General features: G+C 41.1%; 1 protein-coding gene across 2 annotated transcripts in view; it reads left to right on the top strand.

Annotated features, from left to right (window-relative positions):
• Window positions 1–26,040, top strand: part of GFPT1 (glutamine--fructose-6-phosphate transaminase 1) — a 62,847-nt gene that overhangs the window by 5,579 nt on the left and 31,228 nt on the right. Inside the window, exons 2-7 of one of the 2 annotated variants that reach the window (XM_010367630.2) lie at window positions 8,636–8,743; window positions 12,285–12,392; window positions 17,748–17,873; window positions 22,209–22,267; window positions 23,075–23,209; window positions 24,994–25,055. In XM_010367630.2, coding sequence (XP_010365932.1) covers window positions 8,636–8,743; window positions 12,285–12,392; window positions 17,748–17,873; window positions 22,209–22,267; window positions 23,075–23,209; window positions 24,994–25,055 — 598 coding nt within the window. Of the gene's footprint in view, window positions 1–8,635; window positions 8,744–12,284; window positions 12,398–17,747; window positions 17,874–22,208; window positions 22,268–23,074; window positions 23,210–24,993; window positions 25,056–26,040 lie in introns of those variants that run through there. The other variant, XM_030921062.1, reaches the window with a different exon arrangement.

Raw genomic sequence — 26,040 nt, 5'->3', positions numbered from 1 at the left:
TAAGTAGCCAGTGCTTTGGCTCACACCTGTAATCCCAGCCACTCAGGAAGCTGAGGCAGGAGGATTACTTGAGGCTAGGAGTTCAAGATCAGCCTGGGCAACATAGCGAGATTCCATCTCTATAAAAAATAAAAATAAAAAAAAAAAATTAGCCAGGCGTGGTGGTGCATACCTGTAGTCCAGTCTACTTAGAAGCCTGAAGTGGGAGAATTGAGCCCAGAAGTTTGAGGCTGCAGTGAGCTATGATTGTGCTGCTGCACTCCAGCCAGGGTACTGGGTGACAGAGCAGGGCCGGTTTTTTTTTTTTTTTAAAGTTACAAGTAGGGGAGAGGCTAGCTCCAGAGAGTAGTATGTGTAATATATCTCTCTTGAGGTTACAAGGAAGGATGAGAAGTATTTAATATATGTGTTGTTAAACTGTTGAAAAGAAGATGGGTGAGGGTTGGTGACTCGCCCTTGTAAACTCACCACTTTGGGAGGCTGAGGTGCAAGGATCACTTGAGGCTTGGAGTTTGATACCAGCCTGGACAGCATAGTGAGACCTTGTCTCTATGTTTTCAAAACAAAAAAAGAAAATGAAGACTTTAATTCTGGCTGGGCACAGTGGCTCACGCCTGTAATCCCAGCACTTTGGAAGGCCGAGGTGAGCAGATCACCTGAGGTAAGGAGTTTGAGACCAGCCTGGCCAACATGGTGAAACCTGGTCTCTGCTAAAAATACAAAACTTAGCCAGGCGTGGTAATGCACGCCTGTAATCCCAGCTGCTGTTTGAGAGGCTGAGGTGGAAGAATCGCTTGAACTTGGGAGGTGGAGGTTGCAGTGAGCTCAGATAGCACCACTGCACTCCAGTCTGGGTGACAGAATGAGACTCTGTCTCAAAAAAAAAAGAAAAGAATTAATTCTATAAAGTAAGAATCTACCAAAAATGAAAAAGAAGCTGGGAGGAGAAAATGAAGATTTGAGAGTAGTATGTAGCTTAGACTCTAAAATAATATCTAGGAGAAGTTTGAAAGTTAAGCAAGTGATGAGTTAATAGGATTGGTCAGCAGTTCGGAGGGCCCATCCGAAAGTGGACTGAAATGGATAGATGAGTTCTGCGTGGCTGTCATAGTTCAATGTAGAGGTGCTCAGAGACTAGGAGTCAGAGCACAGTGGACCCAGAGGGTTTGACTTGGCAGAATGATGAAAAATTGTCATTTGATTTGAATGGTCAGAGAGAATAGAGAGAGAGATGGAATATTTGAAGATTATGAGCAGGAAGTGCATGCTTTGTTTTCTCAAGAAAGATGATGACATAGGTAGACTGTGAAGGAGTGTATAATTAGAGATGTCAGGACTTAAAACTAGTGATTTGAGCTCCAGAATGTTAAATGTGGAAGAGACGTGTCATGGAGCCCCTTCTAGTGGCAGTAGTTACAATAAAGTAGGGGAGACATGAACCGATTTAAAAACACACAAAATAATTGAAAGTCTTAATTGTTTCACTTCATATGTTATTTTTGTATGTGTGATTTATTTTATTTTACTTTTAAATTTTTTATTTTTTTGAGACAGGGTCTCGCTGTGTTGCCCAGCCTGGAGTGCAGTGGTGCGATCTCAGCCCACTGCACCCTCTGCCCTACCTCCCGGGCTCAAGTGATTCTTCTGCTTCTGCCTCCTGAGTAGCTGGGACAGGCACGTGTCACCCATGCCTGGCTAATTTTTGTATTTTTATAATAGAGACGAGGTTTCACCATGTTGGCCAGGCTGATCTCGATCTCCTGACCTCAAGTGATCCAACTGCCTCGGCCTCCCGAAGTGCTGGGATTGTAGGCATGAGCCACTGCGCTCAGTCTTTATGTACGCTCTTAGGATTGTAGAAAATGTATCTTGGCTGGGTGCAGTGGCTCATGCCGGTAATCCGAGCACTTTGGGAGGCCGAAACAAGAGGATTGCTTGAGTCCAGGAATTCGAGACCAGCCTGGGCAATATAGTGACACCTCATCTCTACAAGAAATAAAAAAATAGCCAGGCGTGGTAGCTCACGCCCGTAATCTCAGCTACTCCAGAGGCTGAGGCAGGAGAATTGCTTGAACCTGGGAGACAGAGGTTGCAGTGAGCTAAGATCACATCACTGTACCCCAGCCTGGGCGACAAGAACAAAACTCCATCTCAAAAATTGGATAAATAAATAAATAAACACATAAATAACAGGCACACTGTGGTCCCAGCTTCTTGGGATGCTGAGATGAGAGGATCACTTGAGTCCAGGAGGTGGTAGTTTCAATGAGCTGGGATTGTGCCACTATACTCCAGCCTGGGTGACAGAGCAGAGCACCTGGTGAAAAGAAAAAAAATGTATCTCAAATAATACTTAATTTTAAAGAAATCTTAAATGTAGAATGTGATTCTATAATTATAATATTGACTAGTTCACTGCAACCTTGAACCCCTGGGATCAAGTGATTCTCCCACCTCAGCCTTCCAAGTAGCTGGGACTACAGGCATGCACCACCATGCCTAATTTTTATTTTTTGTAGAGACAGGGTCTCCCTGTATTGCCCAGGCTGATCTCAAACTCCTGCCCTCAAGTGATCCTCCCGCCTTGGCCTCTGAAAGTGCTGGGATTACAGGCGTCTGCTACTGTACCCGGCCTGTGGAAAAATTTATAGCTGAAGGACTGGGACTGTGTGTATGGAATTAACAGTAGCTATCTCCGAGAAGGGATGGAACCTATGTGGAGACAGAAAGGAGAGATTTTTACAATTAATTCTGTAGCATCTGTATAGTTTTAATCTTTATTTATTATTTCAAATTTTAATAGAGACAGGGTCTTGCTATGTTGCCCTGACTGGTTTCGAACTCCTGAGCTCAAGTAATCCTCCTGCCTCTCTTCCCAAAGTGTTGGGATTACAGGCGTGAGCCACCGCTCCTGGCCTAGTTTGAATCTTTAATGATGATGATGAATTAATTTGTGACTAGCGTTATAAGAATAATAAAACACATTTAGAATTTAAGTGACATTATAGGTGAATTTAGGATTCAGAAGTTTTAAGTTTAGAGAATGAATTTGAACACTTATCACTGGTAAGTTACAATGTTGAAGCTGTCAAATGATAAAATATATAAAAATAAAATTTCCTATTCATAAGGACATAAATGCAACCAGGCATAGGAATTTCAATAATTTGACTAGTCAGTTGAGTTTAGTTTTCTTTTTTTTTTTTTTTTTGAGACGGAGTCTTGCTCTGCCGCCCAGGCTGGAGTGCAGTGGCGGGCTCTCAGTTCACTGCAAGCTCCGCCTCCCGGGTTCACGCCATTCTCCTGTCTCAGCCTCCCGAGTAGCTGGGACTACAGGCGCCCGCCTCGTCGCCCGGCTAGTTTTTTGTATTTTTTAGTAGAGACGGGGTTTCACCGTATTAGCCAGGATGGTCTCGATCTCCTGACCTCATGATCCGCCCGTCTCGGCCTCCCAAAGTGCTGGGATTACAGGCTTGAGCCACCGCGCTCGGCCTAGTTTTCTTTTCAATAAGGTTTAACAGTCTTTATTTGCAGCTACATTGCTTTCAACCAGGTATGTCTAGTCTGTGATCCGGATTGCTTCTGAAATTTTGTTAGCAAGGTACTCATAAATGCTTTTTTGTCACTGAATTTAAGTTGCCATTTTCTGAGAATGATGTCTGTAGGTTCAAGCATCTCCTTCAGTTAGGGAGTTATTTTATTCCAAGTATATTCCATTAGTAAGAAAGCTTACACTTGTGAAGTACATGCTGATTTGGGGGTGCTTATGCAGCTCCTATGCTGTATACATCTATGCTTACACAGCTACTGTGTGTGCTCTTAGAGCAATTACTGAAGAGTGGTGGAAAGTTGATTTTAGGCTTTTGCCATTACCTTACTTAAGAACTGTTTATTGGGAGGTTAGGCTGGGTGCAGTGGCTCACGCCTGTAATCCTAGCACTTTGGGAGGCTGAGGCGGGTGGATCCCCTGAGGTCAGGAGTTTGAGACCAGCCTAGCCAACATGGCGAAACCCCATCTCTACTAAAAATACAAAAAATTAGCCGGGCATGGTGGCGGCATATATAATCCCAGCTACTTGGGAGGCTGAGGCAGGAGAATTGCTAGAACCTGGGAGACAGAGGTTGCAATGAGCCGAGATGGCGCCAGCCTTGGTGACAGAGTGAGACTCTGTTTCAGAAAAAAACAAAAAAAACAGCTGTTTATTGGGAGTTTTGATAAGACAAGTCGAAGACCTGAAAATAGAGGTCAAACTAACGATTTCTGCTCTAACAAGCATTATTGTGAGTTGTGAATGCCTCCCTTGTGAACATGCCCTGCGTGCCTGATGAATTGCTGCCAATATTGTCTTGGGCACCCCAAGATTATAGTTAACCCAGTAGCCCCGCAGGTGGAATGCCTTGGGCTAGCAGTGCTATCAAGGGACAGGGCTATGAAACTGACAGGTTTAACTTCTTAGCTCCCATTTTCCTCATCAGGTATGTCTGAGGCTAATCCCTTCCTTCTTCTAGCTCTATTACCTTTTTTTTTTTTTTGAGATGGAGTCTTGCTCATTTGCTCAGGCTGGAGTGCAATGGCACAGTCTAGGTGCACTGCAACCTCTGCCTCCCAGGTTCAAGCTATTCTCCTGCCTCAGCCTCCCGAGTAGCTGAGACTACAGGCATGTGCCACCACAGCCGGCTTTTTTTTTTTTTTTTTGTATTTTTAGTAGAGACAGGGTTTCACCATGTTGGTCAGGCTGGTCTTGAACTCCTGACCTCATGATCCGCCTCCCTTGGCCTCCCAAAGTGTTGGGATTACAGGTGTGAGCCACAGCACTCAGCCAAAATGTTCTTAGGCTCTCAAGATTCATATAGTGAGCCATTATAAACCAAGGAGATTGAAGTTAGAAGTATTATCAAAGTTGAATGCTGTTGTTGAGTTACATTATTAAAAACAGTGAATTTAATATTGCATTGTTTTTTTTTTTTTGAGACAGAGTCTTGCTCTGTTGCCCAGGCTAGAGTGCAGTGGCACAATCTCGGCTCACTGCAACTTCTGCCTTCCAGGTTCAAGCAGTTCTCCTGCCTCAGCCTCCTCAGTAGCTGGGATTACAGGCACCTGCCATCATGCCCAGCTAATTTTGGTATTTTTGTAGAGATGGAGTTTGAGCATGTTGTACAGGCTGGTCTTGAATTCTTGACCTCGTGTAATCCACCCGCCTTGGCCTCCCAAGGTGCTGGAATTACAGGCATGAGCCACCCAGCCCTGCTGCATTAATCTTTTAAAAAAAGTAGAGTCGGCCGGGCGCGGTGGCTCAAGCCTGTAATCCCAGCACTTTGGGAGGCCGAGACGGGCGGATCACGAGGTCAGGAGTTCGAGACCATCCTGGCTAACACAGTGAAACACCATCTCTACTAAAAAATACAAAAAGCTAGCCGGGCGAGGTGGCGGGCGCCTGTAGTCCCAGCTACTCGGGAGGCTGAGGCAGGAGAATGGCGTAAACCCGGGAGGCGGAGCTTGCAGTGAGCTGAGATCCGGCCACTGCACTCCAGCCCGGGCAACAGAGCGCGACTCCGTCTCAAAAAAAAAAAAAAAAAAGTAGAGTCTATAAATTGTCTTAAAAACAGTTTTATATCATTAGCATTTAAATGGTTTTAACAAATTAATATACGTATTTAATCTTTAAATCGTTTACCATCACACTTTCATTTTTACCATCCGGCTTACATTTTTACTTTTACTATCAGACTTAGATTTCTTAAAAAGGAGTTTAGGAGTGAGTTTTTCTGGATGTACTGCATTATTAGAATTTGTCAGCTCTGGACAGACTGCAAACAATCCTCGACAGGCTTGTGTTTTCAAATCAGCTAGGTTGTGTCCTTCTTTAAAGGACTCTAGCTGATGCAGTCACAGTGGTGGGGACTAGTTCAGATTCAGTTTCTTTCACACTTTTTTTTTTGAGACGAGTCTCTCTCTCTCCCAGGCTGGAGTGCAGTGGCGTGATCTCGGCTCACTACAACTCTGCCTCCTGGATTCAAGCGATTCTCCCCATCTCAGCCTCCCAAGTAGCTGGGAGTACCGGCGCATGCCACCGTGCCCAGCCAATTTTTGTATTTTCAGTAGTAATGATGGGTTTCGCCATGTTGGCCAGGTTGGTCTTGATTTCCTGGCCTCAGGTGATGTGCCTACCTTAGCTTCCCAAAGTTGGATTTACAGGTGTGAGCCACTGCACCCGGCCCACATTTGTATTAAAGTATTGTTTTAGAAAAGATTTGTGTTCTGTGTATTGTCTTTTAATGGCCTGGTTAAAATACTTAACTGAGAGTTATCTGTAGGTGTTTAATCTTTCTCAAAGATCAGTGACCCATGGGTGAAGAGTGCAAAGTTTGATTTACAAATGGGTTATTTATTCATATTACAGATACTTTATGAAGGAACAGAAGTAACAACAAAAACCCGAGACTCATTTCTTCTGAATTAAATGGGTGGAGTTGGTCTTGAGACTCTTCTACTGTCCTCTTGTGTTTATATCATGAGTAGCCATTGAAAGTTTGAAGCTGCACATGGCTGTGCCGCTACCACTCTTACTTTAGAAATACCCTTAAGCAGCATGTTGTTTATCCTTATCTTAATTGCTGTGCTTTGAGGTTGGGAATGCTATTTGTGGGTATCTCTGGGATATCAGTTAACTCATTTTCTATTTTTGAATTAGGTAAGATAGATGTTCTACCCACCCCTACAGGGTGGTCATGCTGTGAAAGTAAGATGACTGTACATTACAGGAAAGCTTAAAAAATATAAATGTAAGATGTGTGTGTATTTTTTTTTTTTTAATCTGAATGAAATACAGGATTTCTGTAAGTCTTTGGCCTGGAACTACTTCTTTGGGGAGAGCTGAAACCGTTGTTTCAGGTTATTTTGGATTTTAATGTGTGAGTTTCTCTTTTTTAGGGCATAATAGTTTATTTGAGAAAATTGCACTGTATTGATCATGGTGATCAGCATATATGTTATGGCTTTCTTGTTGGGTATCAACAATGCGCTATTTTTGTATGCTGAAATGTTTCAATAGAATCACACTCTATAGAAGTATCTCTTTACAGGTGGAAATGAAGACTAGTTATTTGGGAGTTCTGTCTCACAGAATTAATTTAAACATCTTATGAATCAGAATTACAGTGAAATGTAGTTAAGAAAAAGGGAAATTTTAAAATAAGCAGCTTGAACTTGTATTTTAAAATATTTTAGTCTTCAGTTTTGATACGTTAAAGCTGTGTCCACTCTGACCAAAGCACAGCCATGGAAAACCTCAGATAATGCCCATGCTGCCATTCCTAAAATGTGGATTTCCCTTACCTGTGTTCTGTTACTTCTTTTCTTATCTGGTTCAGTTCACATTGTATTACTCCTTTTATTTCTAGTTTTGTTTTTCCACATGATTGCTCTTTTTCTGTGAATTTTCTAGAGTTGTTACCTGGTTGTCATTTGCTAATATGATAAACAAGTAATTCAAGCAGTTTTCTTTTAAGATAGTTATGTATTTGTCAGTTTTTACTATTTTACGTAATTATTTAAGGGGTGAGTATTTTTCACATCGTTTATTCTTTTTTTTTTTTTTTTTTTTTTTGAGCCGGAGTCTCGCTCTGTTGCCCAGGCTGGAGTGCAGTGGGGCGATCTCGGCTCACTGCAAGCTCCGCCTCCTAGGTTCTCGCCATTCTCCTGCCTCAGCCTCCCGAGTAGCTGGGACTATAGGCGCCCACCACCATGCCTGGCTAATTTTTTTTGTATTTTTTTAGTAGAGACGGGGTTTCACCATGTTGGCCAGGATGGTCTTGATCTCCTGACCTCATGATCCGCCCGCCTCAGCCTCCCAAAGTGCTGGGATTACAGGCGTGAGCCACAGCGCCCGGCCGCATCGTTTATTCTTTTTTTTTTTTTTTTTGAGACGGAGTCTTGCTCTGCCGCCCAGGCTGGAGTGCAGTGGCCGGATCTCAGCTCACTGCAAGCTCCGCCTCCCGGGTTTACGCCATTCTCCTGCCTCAGCCTCCGGAGTAGCTGGGACTACAGGCGCCCGCCACCTCGCCCGGCTAGTTTTTTGTATTTTTAGTAGAGACGGGGTTTCACCATGTTAGCCAGGATGGTCTCGATCTCCTGACCTCGTGATCTGCCCGTCTCGGCCTCCCAAAGTGCTGGGATTACAGTCTTGAGCCACCGCGCCCGGCCCCGTTTATTCTTAAATGTCACTGATAGCATGGTTATTGGAAGTAAGCAAAATTAATCTCATTGGTATAGATTTTAGGGCCTGTATGTTGCTTAAATTACTTCAGAAATTTTTTTCTTGAAACAAAATGCTCTGTATATAGGACATAAACTATAAATTTGTTAATTGGTTTTTTAAAAAATTAAATTTCACTTGACAAAAATGGCAGTCATGGAAAATAAGGAGCCAGCTTTATAAGCTTCTTTGAAAAAATTATAAACATGTATTTTGACATGTTTAAATTCTCCCTTGAAAAAGTTCCATTGCCTTTAAATGGTTTGAAATGTTGTTTGAAAGACAGAATCTAACGTCACATTTTTTCATATACTTGACATAATTATGCTAATTTTGATTTTTAAATCAGAATTTTTCATTAAATATTTGTTTATTTGCAGGTATATTTGCTTACTTAAACTACCATGTTCCTCGAACGAGACGAGAAATCTTGGAGACCCTAATCAAAGGCCTTCAGAGACTGGAGTACAGAGGATATGATTCTGCTGGTACTTTTAAAAAAATACTATGGATTTTGCATGATTATTTAAATAGAGATTATTATTATTAATTAGGTGACTAGACTATTAAAATCTGTTTTGAGTAAATGTAAATTGGAAGAATTTTTGTCTTTTAATCATATTTAAAGGATTTATTTATGTAGTCTCAACAGTGTTACCATTTATGTGAAGTATTGCTTATGATGATCTTCTATTAATTAAGAATATTATTGTAAAAACATCATATGGGGCATTATTGTGGTAAAACAAAATTCACGAAGGTCTTTCTCTGTAGATTCTTTTTTCTTTCTTGTAACTTTAATTTTTCTCCATTGATTTCATGTTTTGGCATATAAACTTGCCTCACATTCTTATTTCTTATTTTTATTATTTATTTTTGAGGTAGGATCTCACTCTGTCACCCAAGCTGGAATGTAGTGGTACAGTCATAGCTCACTGCAGTCTGGAACTCTGGGCTCAGGCAATCCTCCCTCCCCAGCCTCCTAAGTAGCTAGGACTATAGCTGTGTGCCACCATGCCCAGCTAATTTTTAAGAAGTTTTTATAGAGATGAGAGTCTCACTATGTTGCCTGGGCTGGTCTCAAGCTCCTGGCCTCAAGTGATCGTCCTGCCTTGGCCTTTCAAAGTGCTGGGATTACAGGCAAACCACTGATTCCAGCCTCTTCTATCTTAAATAAGTGACACATAAACATAATTTTCTGGTAACTTTATATTCTACCCTAGCTCCTTCCCTCAACTGTGTCAGAGGTTCCTAAGACCATCCTCAAATCTGATGATTCCCTAGGAGGACTCACAGGACTCAGCATTTGGTTGTAATCATGGCTATGTTTCATTATAGCAAAAGAATACAAAGCACAATCAGCTAAGGGAGAAGGTGCATGAAGTGAAGTCTTGAGAAAGCTAGGCACAAGTTGCTCACCAGTGGATCAGTGCCTCAGGTTTTCATTGGGGGCTGGTCACGTAGGCACCCTCTGCCTAGCATGTATCAAAATTCTAGACTCCCAAAAGAAGAGCAGATGTTCAGCATAAACCACATTGTTTGCACAGTTTGTTTAGTGAGATACTTTTGGTTAGGTTGGTAGGAATCCTTCCAAAAACCAAGTTTCAAGATACCAGTGAAGGGCCAACCTTGAAAACAGGCCTTTCTAAGGATAGCAGTTTCACACCTGCTATGTTAACTCTTTTTTGTACACTTAACATTGGCACATGGAATGGGCATTTGTCTTCCTTGACTTTCCTTAGTGATGGAAAGTCAGTTCCTCAGCTCCTTTGTTTTTAAAATTCTCTCCTTCCTTAGCTTCTTTGATAACACATCTTATTCTCTTCCTAAGATGCTAAGATTACTTCTTTTCTGTTTGCTTTGGAGGCTCCTTTCTTCTACTTACAGCTCGAATATTACAAGACTCTTTTCGAGATGCGTCTTGCTCTGTCACCCAGGCTGGAGTGCAATGGTGCGATCTTGGCTCACTATTGCAACTTTTGCCTCCCAGATTCAAGTGATTCTCCTGCCTCAGCCTCTCCAGTAGCTGGGATTACAGGTGCACGCCACCACGCCTGGCTAATTTTTGTAATTTTAGTAGAGATGGGGTTTCACCATGTTGCCTAGGCTGGTCTTGAACTCCTGACCTTAGGAGATCCACCCACCTTGACCTCCCAAAGTGCTGGGATTATAGGCGTGAGCCCCTGCACCCAGCCAAGATTCTTTTCTAGGCCCACTCCTCTTATTTGGTGTCTTCATGGGTGAGCTCTGACTTTATTAGTCTTCTTTTTTTTTTTGAAATAAAGTCTTACTCTGTCACAAGGCTGGAGTGCAGTGGCGTGATCTTGGCTCACTGCAGCCTCCACCTCCCGAGTTCAAGCAATTCTCCTGTCTCAGCCTCCTGAGTAGCTGGGATTACAGGCGCCTGCCACCACTCCCAGCTAATTGTTGTATTTTTAGTAGAGATGGTTTCACCATGTTGGCCAGGATGGGCTCAATCTCCTGACCTTGTGATTCCCCCCACCTCAGCCTCCCAAAGTGCTGGAATTACAGGCGTAAGCCACCATGCCCGGCCCATCAACCTTCTATTAATATATGTTGGTAACTTCTTTGTTTTCTTCTTTTTATTTTTTAATTTTTTTGTGTGTGAGTATGTTGGTGACTTCTAATCCAGATATATTTCTTCTAATCTGGATGTATCTCCCAAGCTGTATTCTAGGCCTCCTGGAAGTTTTTTCCTAGATAGACCATGATATTTTAAACTTTGCATGTTCAAAAATTGAACTGAGGCCAGGCGTGGTGACTCATGCCTGTAATCCGAACACTTTGGGAGGCTGAGGTGGATGGATCACTTGAGGTAAAGAGTTCAAGACCAGCCTAACCAACATGGTGAAACCCTGTCTCTACTAAAAAAAAAAAAACAAAAATTAGCCACGCATTGTGGCATGTACCTGTAATCCCAGCTACCTGGGAGGGTGAGGCAGGAGAATTGCTTGAACCTGGGAGGCGGAGGTTGCAGGGAGCCGAGATTGCGCCACTGCCCTCCATCCTGGGTGACAGAGCAAGACTGTGTCTCAAAAAAAAAAAAAAAAGAAAAAAGAAAAATAAGCTCAATACACTGCAGTCCTCACCCTACTTCCTACTCTGTTTTTTATTTGTTTTTGAGATGAATCTCACTCTGTTGCCCAGGCTGGAGTGCAATGGCACGATCTCAGCTCACTGCAACCTCCACCTCTCGGGTTCAAGCCATTCTCCTGCTTTAGCCTCCCAAGCAGCTGGGATTACAGGCATGCCCACTGTTTTTCTATGTCCCTTTTATTGAGAATCATTCAACAAGTCCTTGGAGCCATTCTACAAGTTCTTTGAGGTATTCCAGACTTCTCCTGCTTTCTCACTTACATTCAGTCAGTTCCACTTCCCAATATCATTTATCTCTGTCTGCATTACCACTGTTTAGTTCAGGTCCCCTTCATTTTTGCTTTGCTGTAGCTGTAGCTTTTGACAACTGGTTTCTTCCTTCTGTTTCTCTCCCTCCAGTTCTTTCTCTACACTGTTTCTAGAAGGGCTTTGCTAAACATTTTTGCCGAATCACTTCTTTGCTTAAAGGGCAGTGTTTTCCCAGTATCTTCAGGGTAGCTTTTTCAAGTTCGTTAGCAACTTAAGGAGACAGTTAAGAGATGTGTTCTATGATCTTCCTTCCTTAGCTACCTTCTGAGGTGGGTGCCCATCTTTTGCATTTCTCCGTTGTATCCCAACTGTAACCTATAGTATTTTTATTATAAGTCAGTAATTATGCTGAATTATTTTTTCCTTGTCTATCTTCTCGATAGACTTAGAAATTTGAGGACGGGAATGGAGTTATTTTTGTTCTTGTGTCTAGCAGCTATCCTGGTTCTTGATACACAACAGGTTTTCAGTAGATGTTGAATTGATAAATAAGTGAATTAATTAGATGAGAATATATTTTTTAATTAAAAATTTTGCCTCACATTAATAATTTTATCAGTAGCCAGTTTCTAAATCTTGCTTTTTTACCTTATGATGGTTTAGGTGTGGGAGTTGATGGAGGCAATGACAAAGATTGGGAAGCCAATGCCTGCAAAATCCAGCTTATTAAGAAGAAAGGAAAAGTTAAGGCACTGGATGAAGAAGTTCACAGTAACGTACTTAAGTTGATTTTTGTCCCCCTTCCCCTTCTCTTCCTTTTCCCTCCCCATTCTCCACCAAGTTACTCCCTCCCCCCAATATTTTGGGACCCATTTTAATGATAATGGTCTGTAACACTGAAGGGAGGAAAGAAAAGTAGTTTTGTTACTGTCTGGACTAGTTTTAAAATGTGCCTGAGCCTGAAAAATAATCATTGCAACTAGGGAAGGAAATTAGTTAGGTATATACCTTCAGCAAGCTCTGAATAATAAGTATCTTCAGAGCCACCATTCCTGAGGAAGAGCTTTCCATAGGACAAAAGGTATTTTTAGTGATGCCCTTATACATGTGTCTTCACTTGCTAATTGTCTTCACTTTGAATTAAATGCCTAGCTTGGATGTAGTCAATTTTGACGTTGCATCTTTGAGTAAGTCTGATAGAATCTGGTAAGTATCATGTTCTCCCTCATAGTTTTCTTCTGTGGCACAAGGATTGTCAGAGATGTATGCCCCACCAAAGAGGATTTACTTCTCAGTATTTAGGTCATAACATTATGCTTACACATTTTATTTTTTCACAAGAAACTTGAAAACAAAACAAACTTTGAAGTAGATTGATTGAAAAAATACTTTTAAAATTCTCCACAAAATCCAGGAAACAGCAAGTATTTTATGTACCTACTCATATGAATGCCATCATAATCATTGTGGAAGAGTACAGGTAGAGGAAAATGATGGATTTTGTCTTTTTTTTTCCCCACATAAGCCATACATTTAGCTTTGTAGTACTTGTTTAATAGATTAAATCAATACTTATTTTGCCTGTATTGTAGTGTAAGATTAGCTAGGGGTAAAGCAGACACCCAAATAACTACACTTCAAAAACAATAGTATAAATATCTACTGTGTGTTCTGCATCCTGTATACCAGGCTGATATAGTGGGTTCTGTAGGAGAGAACAACAGACATTGCTGTGAGATTCAGGGGAGAGTTGCCACAAGTTGACGAGACTGGGAATACGTAGGGAATGGGTGCTCATTATATTTGGTCAGTGAAGATGTGAAGGGAGGACCTTCTGAGTAGAATAGCATAGAAAGATAAGAATAGTAATGGCAGGTTTGAATGATAGTAGTCCTTTTTATTTAAAGTATTGGTAGACAAATATGGGAGGTTATAAAGGCATATTGTGAACAGAATCACCATTATTCAGTGTCAACATATTGAAACATGCCTCTTCGCAGTAAACTGTTTTTTTTCCCCCCAGATGGAGTCTTGCTGCAATGCCCAGGCTGGAGTGCAATGGCACAGTCTTGGCTCACTGCAACCTCTGCCTCTCAGGTTCAAGCGATTCTCCTGTTTCAGCCTCCCGAGTAGCTGGGATTATAGACATGTGCCACCATGCCTGGCTAATTTTTGTATTTTTGGTAGAGATGGGGTTTCACTATATTGGCCAGGCTAGTTTTGAACTCCTGACTGCAAGTGATCCACCCACCTCGGCCTCCCAAAGTACTGGGATTACAGGCATTAGCCACTGTGCCTGGCCAACTGGTTTGTGTTTGAAGCGTAATTATTTGGGTGTCTGCTTTACTCCTAGCTAATTTTTTTTTTTTCTTTTTAAAGATGGACTCTTGGTCTCTTGCCCAGGCTGGAGTGTAGTGACACAATCTCGGCTTACTGCAACCTCTGCTTCCTGGTTCAAGCAGTTCTCCTGCCTCAGCCTCCCGGGTAGCTGGGATTACAGGCGTGTGCCACCACATCTGGCTAATTTTTGTATTTTTAGTAGAGATGGGATTTTGCCATGTTGGCCAGGCTGGTCGTGAATTCCTGACCTCAGGTGATCCACCCTCTTTGGCCTCCCAAAGTGCTAGAATTACAGGCTTGAGCCACTGTGCCTGGCCAACCCCTAGCTAATCTTACCCTACAATGCACGCAAAATGAGTATTGATTGAATTTATTAGCTACAGATGGAAACTTGCAGCTATTACTGGTGAATTTGTGACTGGTAAATCACTTTAAAGAGCAATCTGGCAATATCTACCTGGGAAATGCCTATACCCTGAGACTAAGCACTTCCACTCTTGGATATATACTTGAAGGAAACACAATGAACAAGGTGACATGACAACAAGATTCATTGTCACAAAATTTTGGAACCAGCCTAAATGTCTGTAAATAAGGGAATGGGATGGATGATATAATAAGTTGTGTATGCTGGGTGTGGTGGCTCATGCCTGTAATCCTAGCTCTTTGGGAGGCCGAGGTGGGCAGATTGCCTGAGCTCTGGAGTTTGAGACCAGCCTGGGCGACATGGTGAAACCCCATCTCTACTAAAATACAAAAATTAGCCGGTGTGGCAGCGTGTGCCCATAATTCCAGCTAGTTGGGGAGGCTGAGGCAGTAGAATCACTTGAATCCAGGAGGCAGATCTTGCATTGAGCTGAGATCACGCCACTGCACGCCAGCCTGGACAACAGAGTGAGACTCCCATCTCCACAAAAGAACAACAACAAAAACAACAAAAAATAAGTTGTATATGATAGTGAATGACCATATGTAGCTTTTGAAAGGAGTGCACTGAATCTGGTTCTGCGTATGGGAACATGGATAATTCCTGGTATGTAAAGTATAGGACATTTAAAAACACAGAATGATACTGTCATTTATGGTCTCATGTTAACATAATCATAGTTTAAAAGTCATGTATAGTAAGACTGTCAACTTGAGAGTCCTCTGAGGAGGAAATGAATGGGATGGGGATATAAAGGAGGTATCAATTGCATTTTTTTTACATTTATTTATTTAGAGTTTCCATATACCACGTTGATTTTTTACATTTTAGATCCTAAAAAATATGTAAAGCACAAATGAGTAGATGTTTCGTTAACTCTGAGTATGGGTAGTTGGCTGTTCATTATTCCCAGCAAATTTAAATATGTTTTAAGTATTTTTTTTAAAAAGGGAAGATGACATCTGAGAAAAAGCAGGCAGAGGGCAAGGAGCCATGGGAGTAGAGGTAGGTTAACATGGAAGATGCAAATGAGGAAATTATTGAAGCAGTACGGCCCAAGAAGATCAAGGCACAGGCAAGCAGTTGGCCTTTAAAGGAAAGAGTGTACTTTAGGAATCAAAGGTAAAAGACAAACTTAAAGCAGATAATTACCAGGTGAGAGGACAAAAGCTGAGTAAAGTGGAAATTGAGGGACTGCAGGTAGGATTGAGCTTTACAGAGAATAGAAAAGATATGATGAACTGTCGGGGAACTGGATTGAGCTATCAGTTTAATGAATAAGGAACTTGGATACATGTTTCCTAAGTAGCAACAGTGAAATAGGTATGCTGATTACCATGAATTTGAAAGGGTCTTAATTTACAGAATTTTCTGACTTTATTCAGTATTCCTTGGCAGTGGATGGGAGACGAGAAACTGAGTGTGGGGATTATCTAGACTTAAGATTCAGCAAAGGGCTTTAAAACGGGTAACAGACAATAAGGAGGAGTCAAGGATTCAAAGTCATGATTAATTTATGTGACATGAAATATTTATTGTGGGAAATGTGCTTATTGTCATAGCAATAAGTTTTTTCTTACTAGACATTCGGTAATGTCCCTACGGCAACAGTGAAATAAAGGTGTGGTAATTACCATGAATTTGAAATGGATTCTATATACAGAATCTTGTGACTTTCTCCAGTATTGCTTGCGAGCATGTGCAGGGGGATACTGCTTTAATTATAGTTAGCTTTAAAAAGTAGTCAAACAGGCCTGGTGCAGTGGCTCACACCTGTAATCCCAGCACTTTGGGAGGCCGAGGTGGGCGGATCACCTGAGGTCAGGAGTTCAAGACCAGCCTGGCCAACATGGTGAAACCCTGTCTGTACTAAAAATAAGAAAAATTAGCCAGGTGTGGTGGTGCGCACCTGTAATCCCAGCTACTCAGGAGACTGAGGCAGGAGAATTGCTTGAAACTGGGAGGCGGAGGTTGCAGTGAGCCAAGATTGCATCATTGCACTCACTCCAGCTTGGGCAACAAGAGCGAAACTCTGTTTCAAAAAAAAAAAAAAAAAAATATATATATATATATATATATGTATATAAAAAGTAGTCAAAGAAATGTTTTCATTTCTTGCATTAGCCTGTTGAATAATGGTAAGTAGTAATCCTGTACTTTTCTTGAGGTCATTTATCAGGTTGCCTTAATTATTCAGAGCACAGTTAAGCCAGGAAAGAATAGATGCGTGATTTTATTCTTTGATTGATTGAGCCATCCAACAAAAGTGTATCTGCCATGTATACCTTTTAGTGCTTAGGATTCAAAAATAATAAGGTAGGCTGTTTTTGTAGAACTCAAATTCTAGTGGAAGCTAGGTTGACAACATATCATAAATGTAATAGTACAACAGAATATACCATTGTGATTTTATTTATTTATTATTTATTTATTTATTTTTGAGACGGAGTCTTGCTCTTTCGCCCAAGCTGGAGGGCAGTGGCACAATCTTGGCTCACTGCAACTTACCCTTCCTGGGGTCAGTTGATTATCCTGCCTCCTGAGTAGTTGGGATTACAGGCGTGCGCTACCGCGCCCAGCTAATTTTTTTAATAGAGACAGGGTTTCACCATGTTGGCCAGGCTGGTCTTGAACTCCTGACTTCAGGTGATCCACCTGCCTCGGCCTCCCAAAGTGCTGGGATTACAGGCATGAGCCATGATGCCCAGCCAGTTTGCTCTTAATTTAGACCTAATTCTGATAAACTTTGTTTTCTGGGTTCTTAGCCAAATGAATTTTATATTTAGGAAATTAAGAGCATTACTAGTTAATAACTGGAGCTGTCCATTTTTTTTTTTTTAAGAAGCCCCAAGAAATGATAGCTTATATGAAAAATAAATTAAGAACCAGCTACTTTTTTTGTTTGTTTGTTTTTTGAGAGGGAGTCTTGCTCTGTCACCCAGGCTGGAGTGCAATGGTGTGATCTCAGCTCACTGCAACCTCCGCCTCCTGGGTTCAAGTGGTTATCCTGCCTCTGCCTCCGGAGTAGCCAGGACTACAGGCGCATGCCACCATGCCTGGCCAATTTTTGTACTTTTAGTAGAGACGGGGTTTTCCCATGTTGGTCAGGCTAGTCTTGAACTCCTGACCTTAGGTGATCCGCCTGCCTTGGCCTCCCACAGTGCTGGGATTACAGGTGTGAGCCACTGCACTCGGCCTCCTAAGTCTTTTAATCACTATTTTGAATATGCCTGATCTTTAGTTTCAGTGATTGTATATTCCAAGAGAGCAGCATTGTAATAATTATATTTAAATATAGCTTATAGCATTATCTCTGCAGCATGATTTAATACTGAAATTTTTCTTTTCATATTCTTCAGAGCAACAAGATATGGATTTGGATATAGAATTTGATGTACACCTTGGAATAGCTCATACCCGTTGGGCAACACATGGAGAACCCAATCCTGTCAATAGCCACCCCCAGCGCTCTGATAAAAATAATGGTATGGAAAGATTTTTCGTGCTTTGGAATGATTGTGGAAGCCTAATAATGGGGGCAGAAAGAAGGCTCTTGGATTTTCATTATTTTAATTATTTTTCATTTGGAAAATTTCAGACATTCAGAAGTCGTAGAGAGTATACAGAGCTGAGAATACTGGCTCATGCCTATAATCCCAGCACTTTGGGAGCCTGAGTTGGGAGGATTGCTTGAGTCCAGGAGTTCACAATCAGCCCTCGCAACATAGTGAGATACTGTCTCTACAAAAAATAATAAGTTAGGCATGGTGGTGCATGCCTATAGTCCCAGCTACTTGAGAGACTGAGGTAGGAGGATTGTTTAAGCCCAGGAGGTAGAGGCTGCAGTGAGCCGTGGTTGTACATCACGCCGTTGCCCTCCAACCTGGACAACAGAATGAGACCCTTTCTGTCCACAATGCCTGGCTAATTTTTGTATATTTAGTAGAGACGGAGTTTCACTGTGTTGGCCAGGCTGGTCTTGAACTGCTGATCTCAAGTGATCCTCCTGTCTTGGCCTCCCAAAGTGCTGGGATTACAGGCGTGAGCCGCTGCTCCTGGCTGAGAACTTTTGTTACCGGTTTTGTCCTTAGGGCATAGCTCTCTAGAAATGTATAACCAAATTACTGTGTTTTAGAGTTACTTGGAATAGTCTTTCTCCATGCAGTTGTGCTACTGGCTGGATACATGTTACTTTAATATGTTAAAAAAATTTTTTTTTGAATTATTATTATTTTTTGAGACTGAGTCTTGCTCTGTCGCCCAGGCTGGAGTGCAGTAGTGTGATATTGGCTCACTGCAACCTCCACCTCCCGAGCTCAAGCATTCTCCTGACTCAGCCTCCCAAGTAGCTGGGACTACAGGCGTGTGCCACCACGCCAGGGTAATTTTTTATATTTTTAGTAGAGACGGGGTTTCACTGTGTTAGCCAGGATGGTCTTGATCTCCTGACCTTATGATCTGCCCACCTCAGCCTCCTAAAGTGCTGGGATTACAGGCGTGTGTCACCACACCCGGTTAATTTTTTGTATTTTTAGTAGAGATGGGGTTTCACTGTGTTAGCCAGGATGGTCTCAATCTCCTGACCTTGTGAACAACCCACCTCAGTCTCCTAAAGTGCTAGGATTACAGGCGTGAGCCACTGTACCCGGCCTGTTTTTTATTTTTAAGGATTGGTATTATTTAAAAATAGATGTTATTTATGATTATTTAAAATATTTACATAATTCTGAAGTCACATTTTTAAAACAAAACATATTAAAAGAAGTCTACCCAACACTTTGAGAGGCTGAGATGGAGGGATTGCTTGAGCCTGGGAGTTTGAGACCAGCATGAGCGACATAGTGAAACCCCGTGCCTACAGAAAATACAAAAATTAGCTTGATGGTGGCATGCACCTGTAGTCCAAGCTACTCGGGAGACTGAGGCAGGAGGATCACCTGAACCTGGGGGTTGAGGCTGCAGTGAGCCATGATTGCGCCATTGCCGTCATTGCACTTCAGCCTGGGCAACAGGGTGAGACTGTCTCAACAAAACAAGTCTAGACTCTTCTGTTTCCTCTTATTCCCTGTGTAGATAACGTTCACCAATTATTGAGTCTGTTCTTTCATTTAAAAATAAGGAAATACATACAGAATACATACAAAAGTGTATGTGTGTGTTTTTATCCCTCCCCATTTTTTTCCTTTTATTTTAGAGACAGGGTCTCACTCCTCCACCCAGGCTGGGTACAGTGGTGGGATCATAGTGCACTGTAACCTCAAATTCTTGGGCACAAGTGATCTTCCTGCCTCAGCCTCCTAAGTAGCTAGGATCACTGGCTTGCACCACCACACCCAGCTAATTTATTTTATTTTTGTAGAGATAGGGGTCTTGCTTTGTTGCCCAGGCTGGTTACAAATTCCTTGACTCAAGTAATCTTCCCACCTCAGCCTCCCAAAGTGCTGAGATTACAGGCATGAGACACTGCACCTAGCGCTTTCTGATACTTAATTTAATTCAGAAGCTGCCTATTTAGGCTTCTTGTGCTTCAATAATTACTATTGAATATGATCATTTTGGTAGCAATAATTTAGACTTTTGACACTGACAAGGCCTTTATGAAAGATTCCCAAAAACTTACATCTAGATTATGTTTTGAGAATTTGGCTTTAAGTTAAAGCCTTTAAATTAGCTATTTATGAATCTCTTTGTTCTAGAATTAAGTTTTTTTTTTTTTTTTTTTTTTTTAAGACGGAGTCTTGCTCTGTTGCCCAGGCTAGAGTGCAATGGCGTGCTTTCCGCTCATTGCAACCTCTGCCTTCCGGTTTCAAGCAGTTCTTCTGCCTCAAGCCTCCTAAGTAGCTAGGTACAGGTGCCTGTCACCACGTCCGACAATTTTTTATATTTTTAGTAGAGGCAAGGTTTCACCACATTGGCTAGGCTGGTCTTGAACTCCTGAGCTCAGGTGATCCGTCTATCTCAGCCCCCCAGAATGTTGGGATTACAGGCGTGAGCCACCACATCCAGCAAGTTTTTTAATAAATTTATTTTAGTATTTGCTGTCATCTTCTCTCAAAAATCTAGTGAAAATGTTTATTATTTGGTTTCTAATTACTATCAGCCAAAATGTCAGATCTTTACGTATATTAAGAACATTGTGAGGGGCCGGGTGTGGTGACTCATGCCTGTAATCCTAGCACTTTAGGAGGCCAAAGCAGGTGGATCACGTGAAGTTAGGAGTTCGAGACCAGCCTGGCCAACATGGCAAAACCCCGTCTCTATTAAAAATACGAAAATTAGCTGGGCATGGTGGCATGCACTGGTAATCCCAGCTACTTGAGAGGCTGAGCCAGGAGAATTGTTTGAACCCGAGAGGTAGAGGTCACAGTGAGTCGAGATCTTGCCACTTCACTCCAGTCTGGGTGACAGAGCAAGACTTTGTCTCAAAAAAGAAAAAAGAACATTTTGGCCTGGCATAGCGGCTCATGCGTATATTCTCAAGACACTGGAAGGATGAAGTGAGAGGGTTGCTTCAGCTCAGGAGACCAGCCTGGGCACCGTAGTGAGACTCTCTACAGAAAAATAAAACAATTAGTTGAGTGTGGTATAAGCAGCTGTAATCCCAGCTGCTTGGAAGGCTGATGTGGAAGAATCACCTGAGCCCAGGATCCTGGTCAAGGCTGCAGTGAGTCGTGATTGAGCCACTGCACTCCAGCTTGGTGACAGAGCAACGTCGTGTCTCCAAAAAAAAAAAAAAAAAAAAAGAATATTTTGATAATTTAATATAAAATTTAATTTAGCAGTAATTTTTCTCCTAACTGAAACGAACTCTGAATAATAAATCCAGGATTGGCAGGATTTTTTTTGGTTCTCTGTTGCCCAGGCTGGAGTGCAGCGGTGCGATCTTGGCTCACTGCAACCTCTGCCTCCCAGATTCAAGCGATTCTCCTGCCTCAGCCTCCCAAGTTGCTGGGTTTACAGGCACATGCCACCACGCCTGGCTAAGTTTTTGTATTTTTAGTAGAGACAGGGTTTCACCATGTTGAACAGGATGGTCTCAAACTCCTGACCTCAGGTGATCCGCCCACTTCGGCCTCTGAAAGTGCTGGATTACAGGCGTGAGGCACCGCGCTCAGCCAGATTGGTAGTTTTTATGTACCATCAGTGGCTACAAATAGTGATATTGTCAACTCTTGATTATCTGTTCTTACAGTTTTCGAAGTTAGTTAAAAAAGAAGAAAATTATCCCAAGATCATATCTATCTTCTCTTGGAATGATACGTTAGCATTTATTTCTCTGACATTCTATGACTTACCTGGATCTCAAACAAGTTAACTATAGAACTGATTGGTTTTTCTTAGCGAATTCCTTAGTTCTAGTTCTTAAACTCATTTAGTGTAAATCAGATTATTGTTTTAGTTTGAAAGGCCTTCTCTTTAAACTTATACTCAAGAATGAATGAACAGAGAAATAAGAATAGTATTTAGTTCAGCTCTCTCATTTTGCAAATGAGGCAACAGACCCAATAAACTTGCTCCTTTCATGGTAACATTTTGTTACTAGCTTAGCCACAACTGAAATTGTTATCTCTAGACTTCCTGTTTATTTCCCCACTGTACCCACCTCCCCTGCACTGTGTACTTTGGCTATGCCACATAAACAATGCTGCTGATCTACGTGATGATAATCTGATAATGAGAAGTAGATGTAATTATGTTATAAATAACAAATAGTATAGCATGTTACAAATTTTTGACTTGAAAAAAATCCAGTTACAGTAACAGATATTTTAGGTTTCTCACACTTCTAACTTTTCTGTCATCAACACTTGCTCTTTTAGAATTTATTGTTATTCACAATGGAATCATCACCAACTACAAAGACTTGAAAAAGTTTTTGGTAAGTAAGGTGACCTCAAAAGACACCAGTCTTTGAGAATACTTCTAACGAGAGCAGTGGGGTTGGTTGTTGGGATGTGCAAGCACCATATAGGTGTCATCAGGTAATTCCTTGGACAATTCCAAGGGCATGGTGGTTTATTGAACTTTTCTTTGCTAAGAATGGAACAATTCTGTTTTTTGATATGAAAAGGAAATGATTAGTATTTGACTGTAATATACATGACAAAAGGCTCAAATAAGATTGGAATTTTGTGGAGACATTTTTTACGTTATGAGAGATTCTGTTATGTTTTAAAGTTCCTAGGACATATTAATACAAGAAGAATCAATACAAATTAAATGAAAGTTCTGTGTCCTAAATAGCTATATACTGTATTGTTGTGGTCATAATGTTGACCTGCATGAGTGCTTTCTCAGGGCTGTTCAATTGAACTTTCTCCATTGATGGAAGACGTAGTGTATCTGGGCTATTCAGTATAGTAACCACTGTCCATATGTGGTTGTTCAGCTAGTATGACTGAGGAACTGAATTTTAAATTTTATTTAATTTTAATTAAATTGAAATAGCCACATACAGCTAATGCCTATTTATTGGACAGTAAGTTAAGTGTATGTTCAGTTACACAGAGTACAACACTGTTTTGAAGTCACTCTAATCAGATGGTGACTTTAATTTTGTATAATGGGATATGGTGTTCAAAGAATATTAGAAATTAGTGAAATATTTGAGGGGACAATTCTGTAGAAAAGGTTTTTATGTCATGAATATTTCTTTAATTGTATCTTTTTTTCTTTCTACTTACAGGAAAGCAAAGGCTATGACTTCGAATCTGAAACAGATACAGAGACAATTGCCAAGCTTGTTAAGTATATGTATGACAATCAGGAAAGTCAAGATACCAGCTTTACTACTTTGGTGGAGAGAGTTATCCAACAATTGGTATTAAGCCACACTTTAAAAGATAATTATGCCAACATTAATCATGAGAAACTTTCTGGAAATTAAGTTTGATAAGCAGGAGCTGTGCTATTGTTTTTTTTTTTTGTCTTTTATTTCTCATATAACTATTCAGGTTGAATAATTTTGAGAGACTGATTTATTGATTCCCCCCTACCCTCCACTTGAAATTCTACTTACTTCATTCTGATTTAATGTCATGAGAATGAAAAATAATCCAAAATCAAAGTGTGTCTAACAATTATGCGTATATATACACATCCATACGCACCACACGTGGGCATGTACACCGTACACACAATGGAGGATTAGTTATTCCCTTGCTTCTTGCTCATCGAATGTTCTTCTCAACCAATAACTTAGCACAATGGTAGCTTCACAGCTGCCACAGTTTATATTCTGGGATAATGCCTGCTTGTCTCTGAGCCAACAAAGTCAACTACTTATTTTTCCTTCTGGGGACTTTTCCTTGGCCCTGAAGGAAGGCTTTTCTATAGATAGAAAAGCATTTCCAAGCCCATGAGAAAAGCAATATTCTTTTTGATTCTATCCAACATTCTTAATTAAAGATTAAAGACATCAAAGATCTACAAATGTCCAAATCCATAGAGATACCTACATCTCCCTTCCTCATTCATAACTCTAACTTTCCCACTTAAAAGTCCTTAACTCCCCAACTAAGGTCCAACCCTCACTTCCCTCCCACCTACACCCAAATCTTATATCTGTAGCAAAAAGAGGAAGCAGGAAAATGGAGAACGTAGAGGCCTATTCCTTCTCTTTACCCAAGGCAGAGTAGAGTAATGTGCCTTCCCAGCTTTTTCTTGTTTCTAATAGGCTTTGCCTTTTATTCATCGTATAATCCAGTTTGTGTTCCAGTGTGGTTCTTCCCTCTCCTACTTCATGTTCCTCTTTTATCTGTTCTTGATTCCTGTAAGCCCTGTCCCTGAGGATTCGGGTTGATGGAGTTGTGTGGTGTGCATGTTAATAATTGTATATATTTATATCTCTAATATCAAGGTCAGAAAGAGTGGAAGTTAACAGTGGTGTACAATTACTAGGGCAGAGAATACGTTTTGGATTTTGATCTTGGGATCTTTTCTAATTCTTTCCTCTGATAATCCATAGTCTTATGACGACATAGATAGGTAAATGATGGAGATAGGATATATCGGTTGAGAAGGTTCATAACCTGTACAAAAGATGACTTTTTAAATGATCTATTTTTGGAGTTGTTATCTATTGAGCATATTTTGAGTGTAGGCTTGGTTAAAAAAGTGGATCTTGGCGTGGTGGCTCATGCTTGTAATCCCAGCACTTTGGGAGGCTGAGGCGGGTGGATCATGAGGTCAGGAGATTGAGATCATCCTGGCCCAACATGGTGAAACCCTGTCTCTACTAAAAATACAAAAATTAGCTGGTTGTGGTGGCGCGTGCCTGTAATCCCAGCTACTCGGGAGACTGAGGCAGGAGAATCGCTTGAACCAGGGAGTCGGGGGTTGCGGTGAGCCAAAATCGTGCCATTGCACTCCAGCCTGGTGACAGAGTGAGACTCCATCTCAAAAAAAAAAAAAAAAAAAAAAAAAGTGGGTCTTGGATACACCGAAGCTTAGGAGTGTTTAAACTTTAGACTTGTTTATAAACTGATATAAAAGAGCATTTGTGTGAACAAAAAATTTCTGTGCTAAAGCCGGTATGTTCTAGGCATTTCTGACTTGATAATTGATTATAGTAAATATTGCTAATGCATTTTTTTCGCTCCATAGGAAGGTGCTTTTGCACTCGTATTTAAAAGTGTTCATTTTCCTGGGCAAGCAGTTGGCACAAGGTACATACACCTCTAACAATGACTAATGTATTTCAACATATTTGAGTTACATGTTTATTCTTCGTAGACTATACATGACCCTTTATTATAAAGGCTCTGCCCTTTATTAGATATGTTCATGTGAGCATATTTTCACGTGCTTCTTCTTGTCTGTTGTTTTACCACTCTTCCATTTAACAGAATCCCTTAACAGGCCGGGTGCTGTGGCTCAGACATGTAATCCTAGCATTATGGGAGGTCGAGGCGGGTGGATCATCTGAGGTCAGGAGTTTGAGACCAGCCAGGCCAACATGGCGAAACCCTGTCTCTACTAAGAGTACAAAAATTAGCTGGGTGTGGTAGCACATGCCTGTATTCCCAGCTACTTGGGAGGCTGAGGCAGGAGAATCGCTTGAACCCAGGAGGCAAGAAGTTTCAGTGAGCCAACATCGTGCCATTGCACTCCAGTGTGGCCTACAGAGCGAGACTGTCTGAAAAAAGAAAAGAAAAAAGAAAAAATACATTTTGGCATTTAATTGGCCTTTTGTCTTTGTTGGGCGCACCAAGGTTACTTTGTGAATTTGGATATTGAATATTATCTAATAAAGTTAAAATATTAGCTTTCTCTGTATTTTTTGAAACATGTATTCTAGACAGATTCCTAGATAATTGTACCATCATTACTTCTTAATAGGATATTTAGGCCTAATCCTGAAGTCCTAAGTGAGGTGCCCTAAGATATGGTAAGAGAGAGATTTTTAATCTGAAAACAGGGTGACTAAGGAGAAGGTGCTACATGTTCATATATTGGCATTCTGTGCACAATTGAAAGGAATGTTCCATTTAACATTACAGAGAAAAAAAATTAAAATACCTTGTTACAGAACAGGTGTTGGCAAACTTTTTTGGAGTAGACCAGATAGTAACTATTTTAGGCTTTCTGGACCATGTAGCCTCTGTAGCAACTACTCAACTTTGCAGTTGTAGTGTGAAAGCAGCTACAGAA

This window comes from Rhinopithecus roxellana, chromosome 17 (genome assembly GCF_007565055.1).
Source record: "Rhinopithecus roxellana isolate Shanxi Qingling chromosome 17, ASM756505v1, whole genome shotgun sequence".
NCBI classification, from domain to species: Eukaryota; Metazoa; Chordata; class Mammalia; order Primates; family Cercopithecidae; genus Rhinopithecus; species Rhinopithecus roxellana.
The sequence above is the reverse complement of the archived record's forward strand: the minus strand, read 5'-3'. Positions and strand labels throughout refer to the sequence as shown.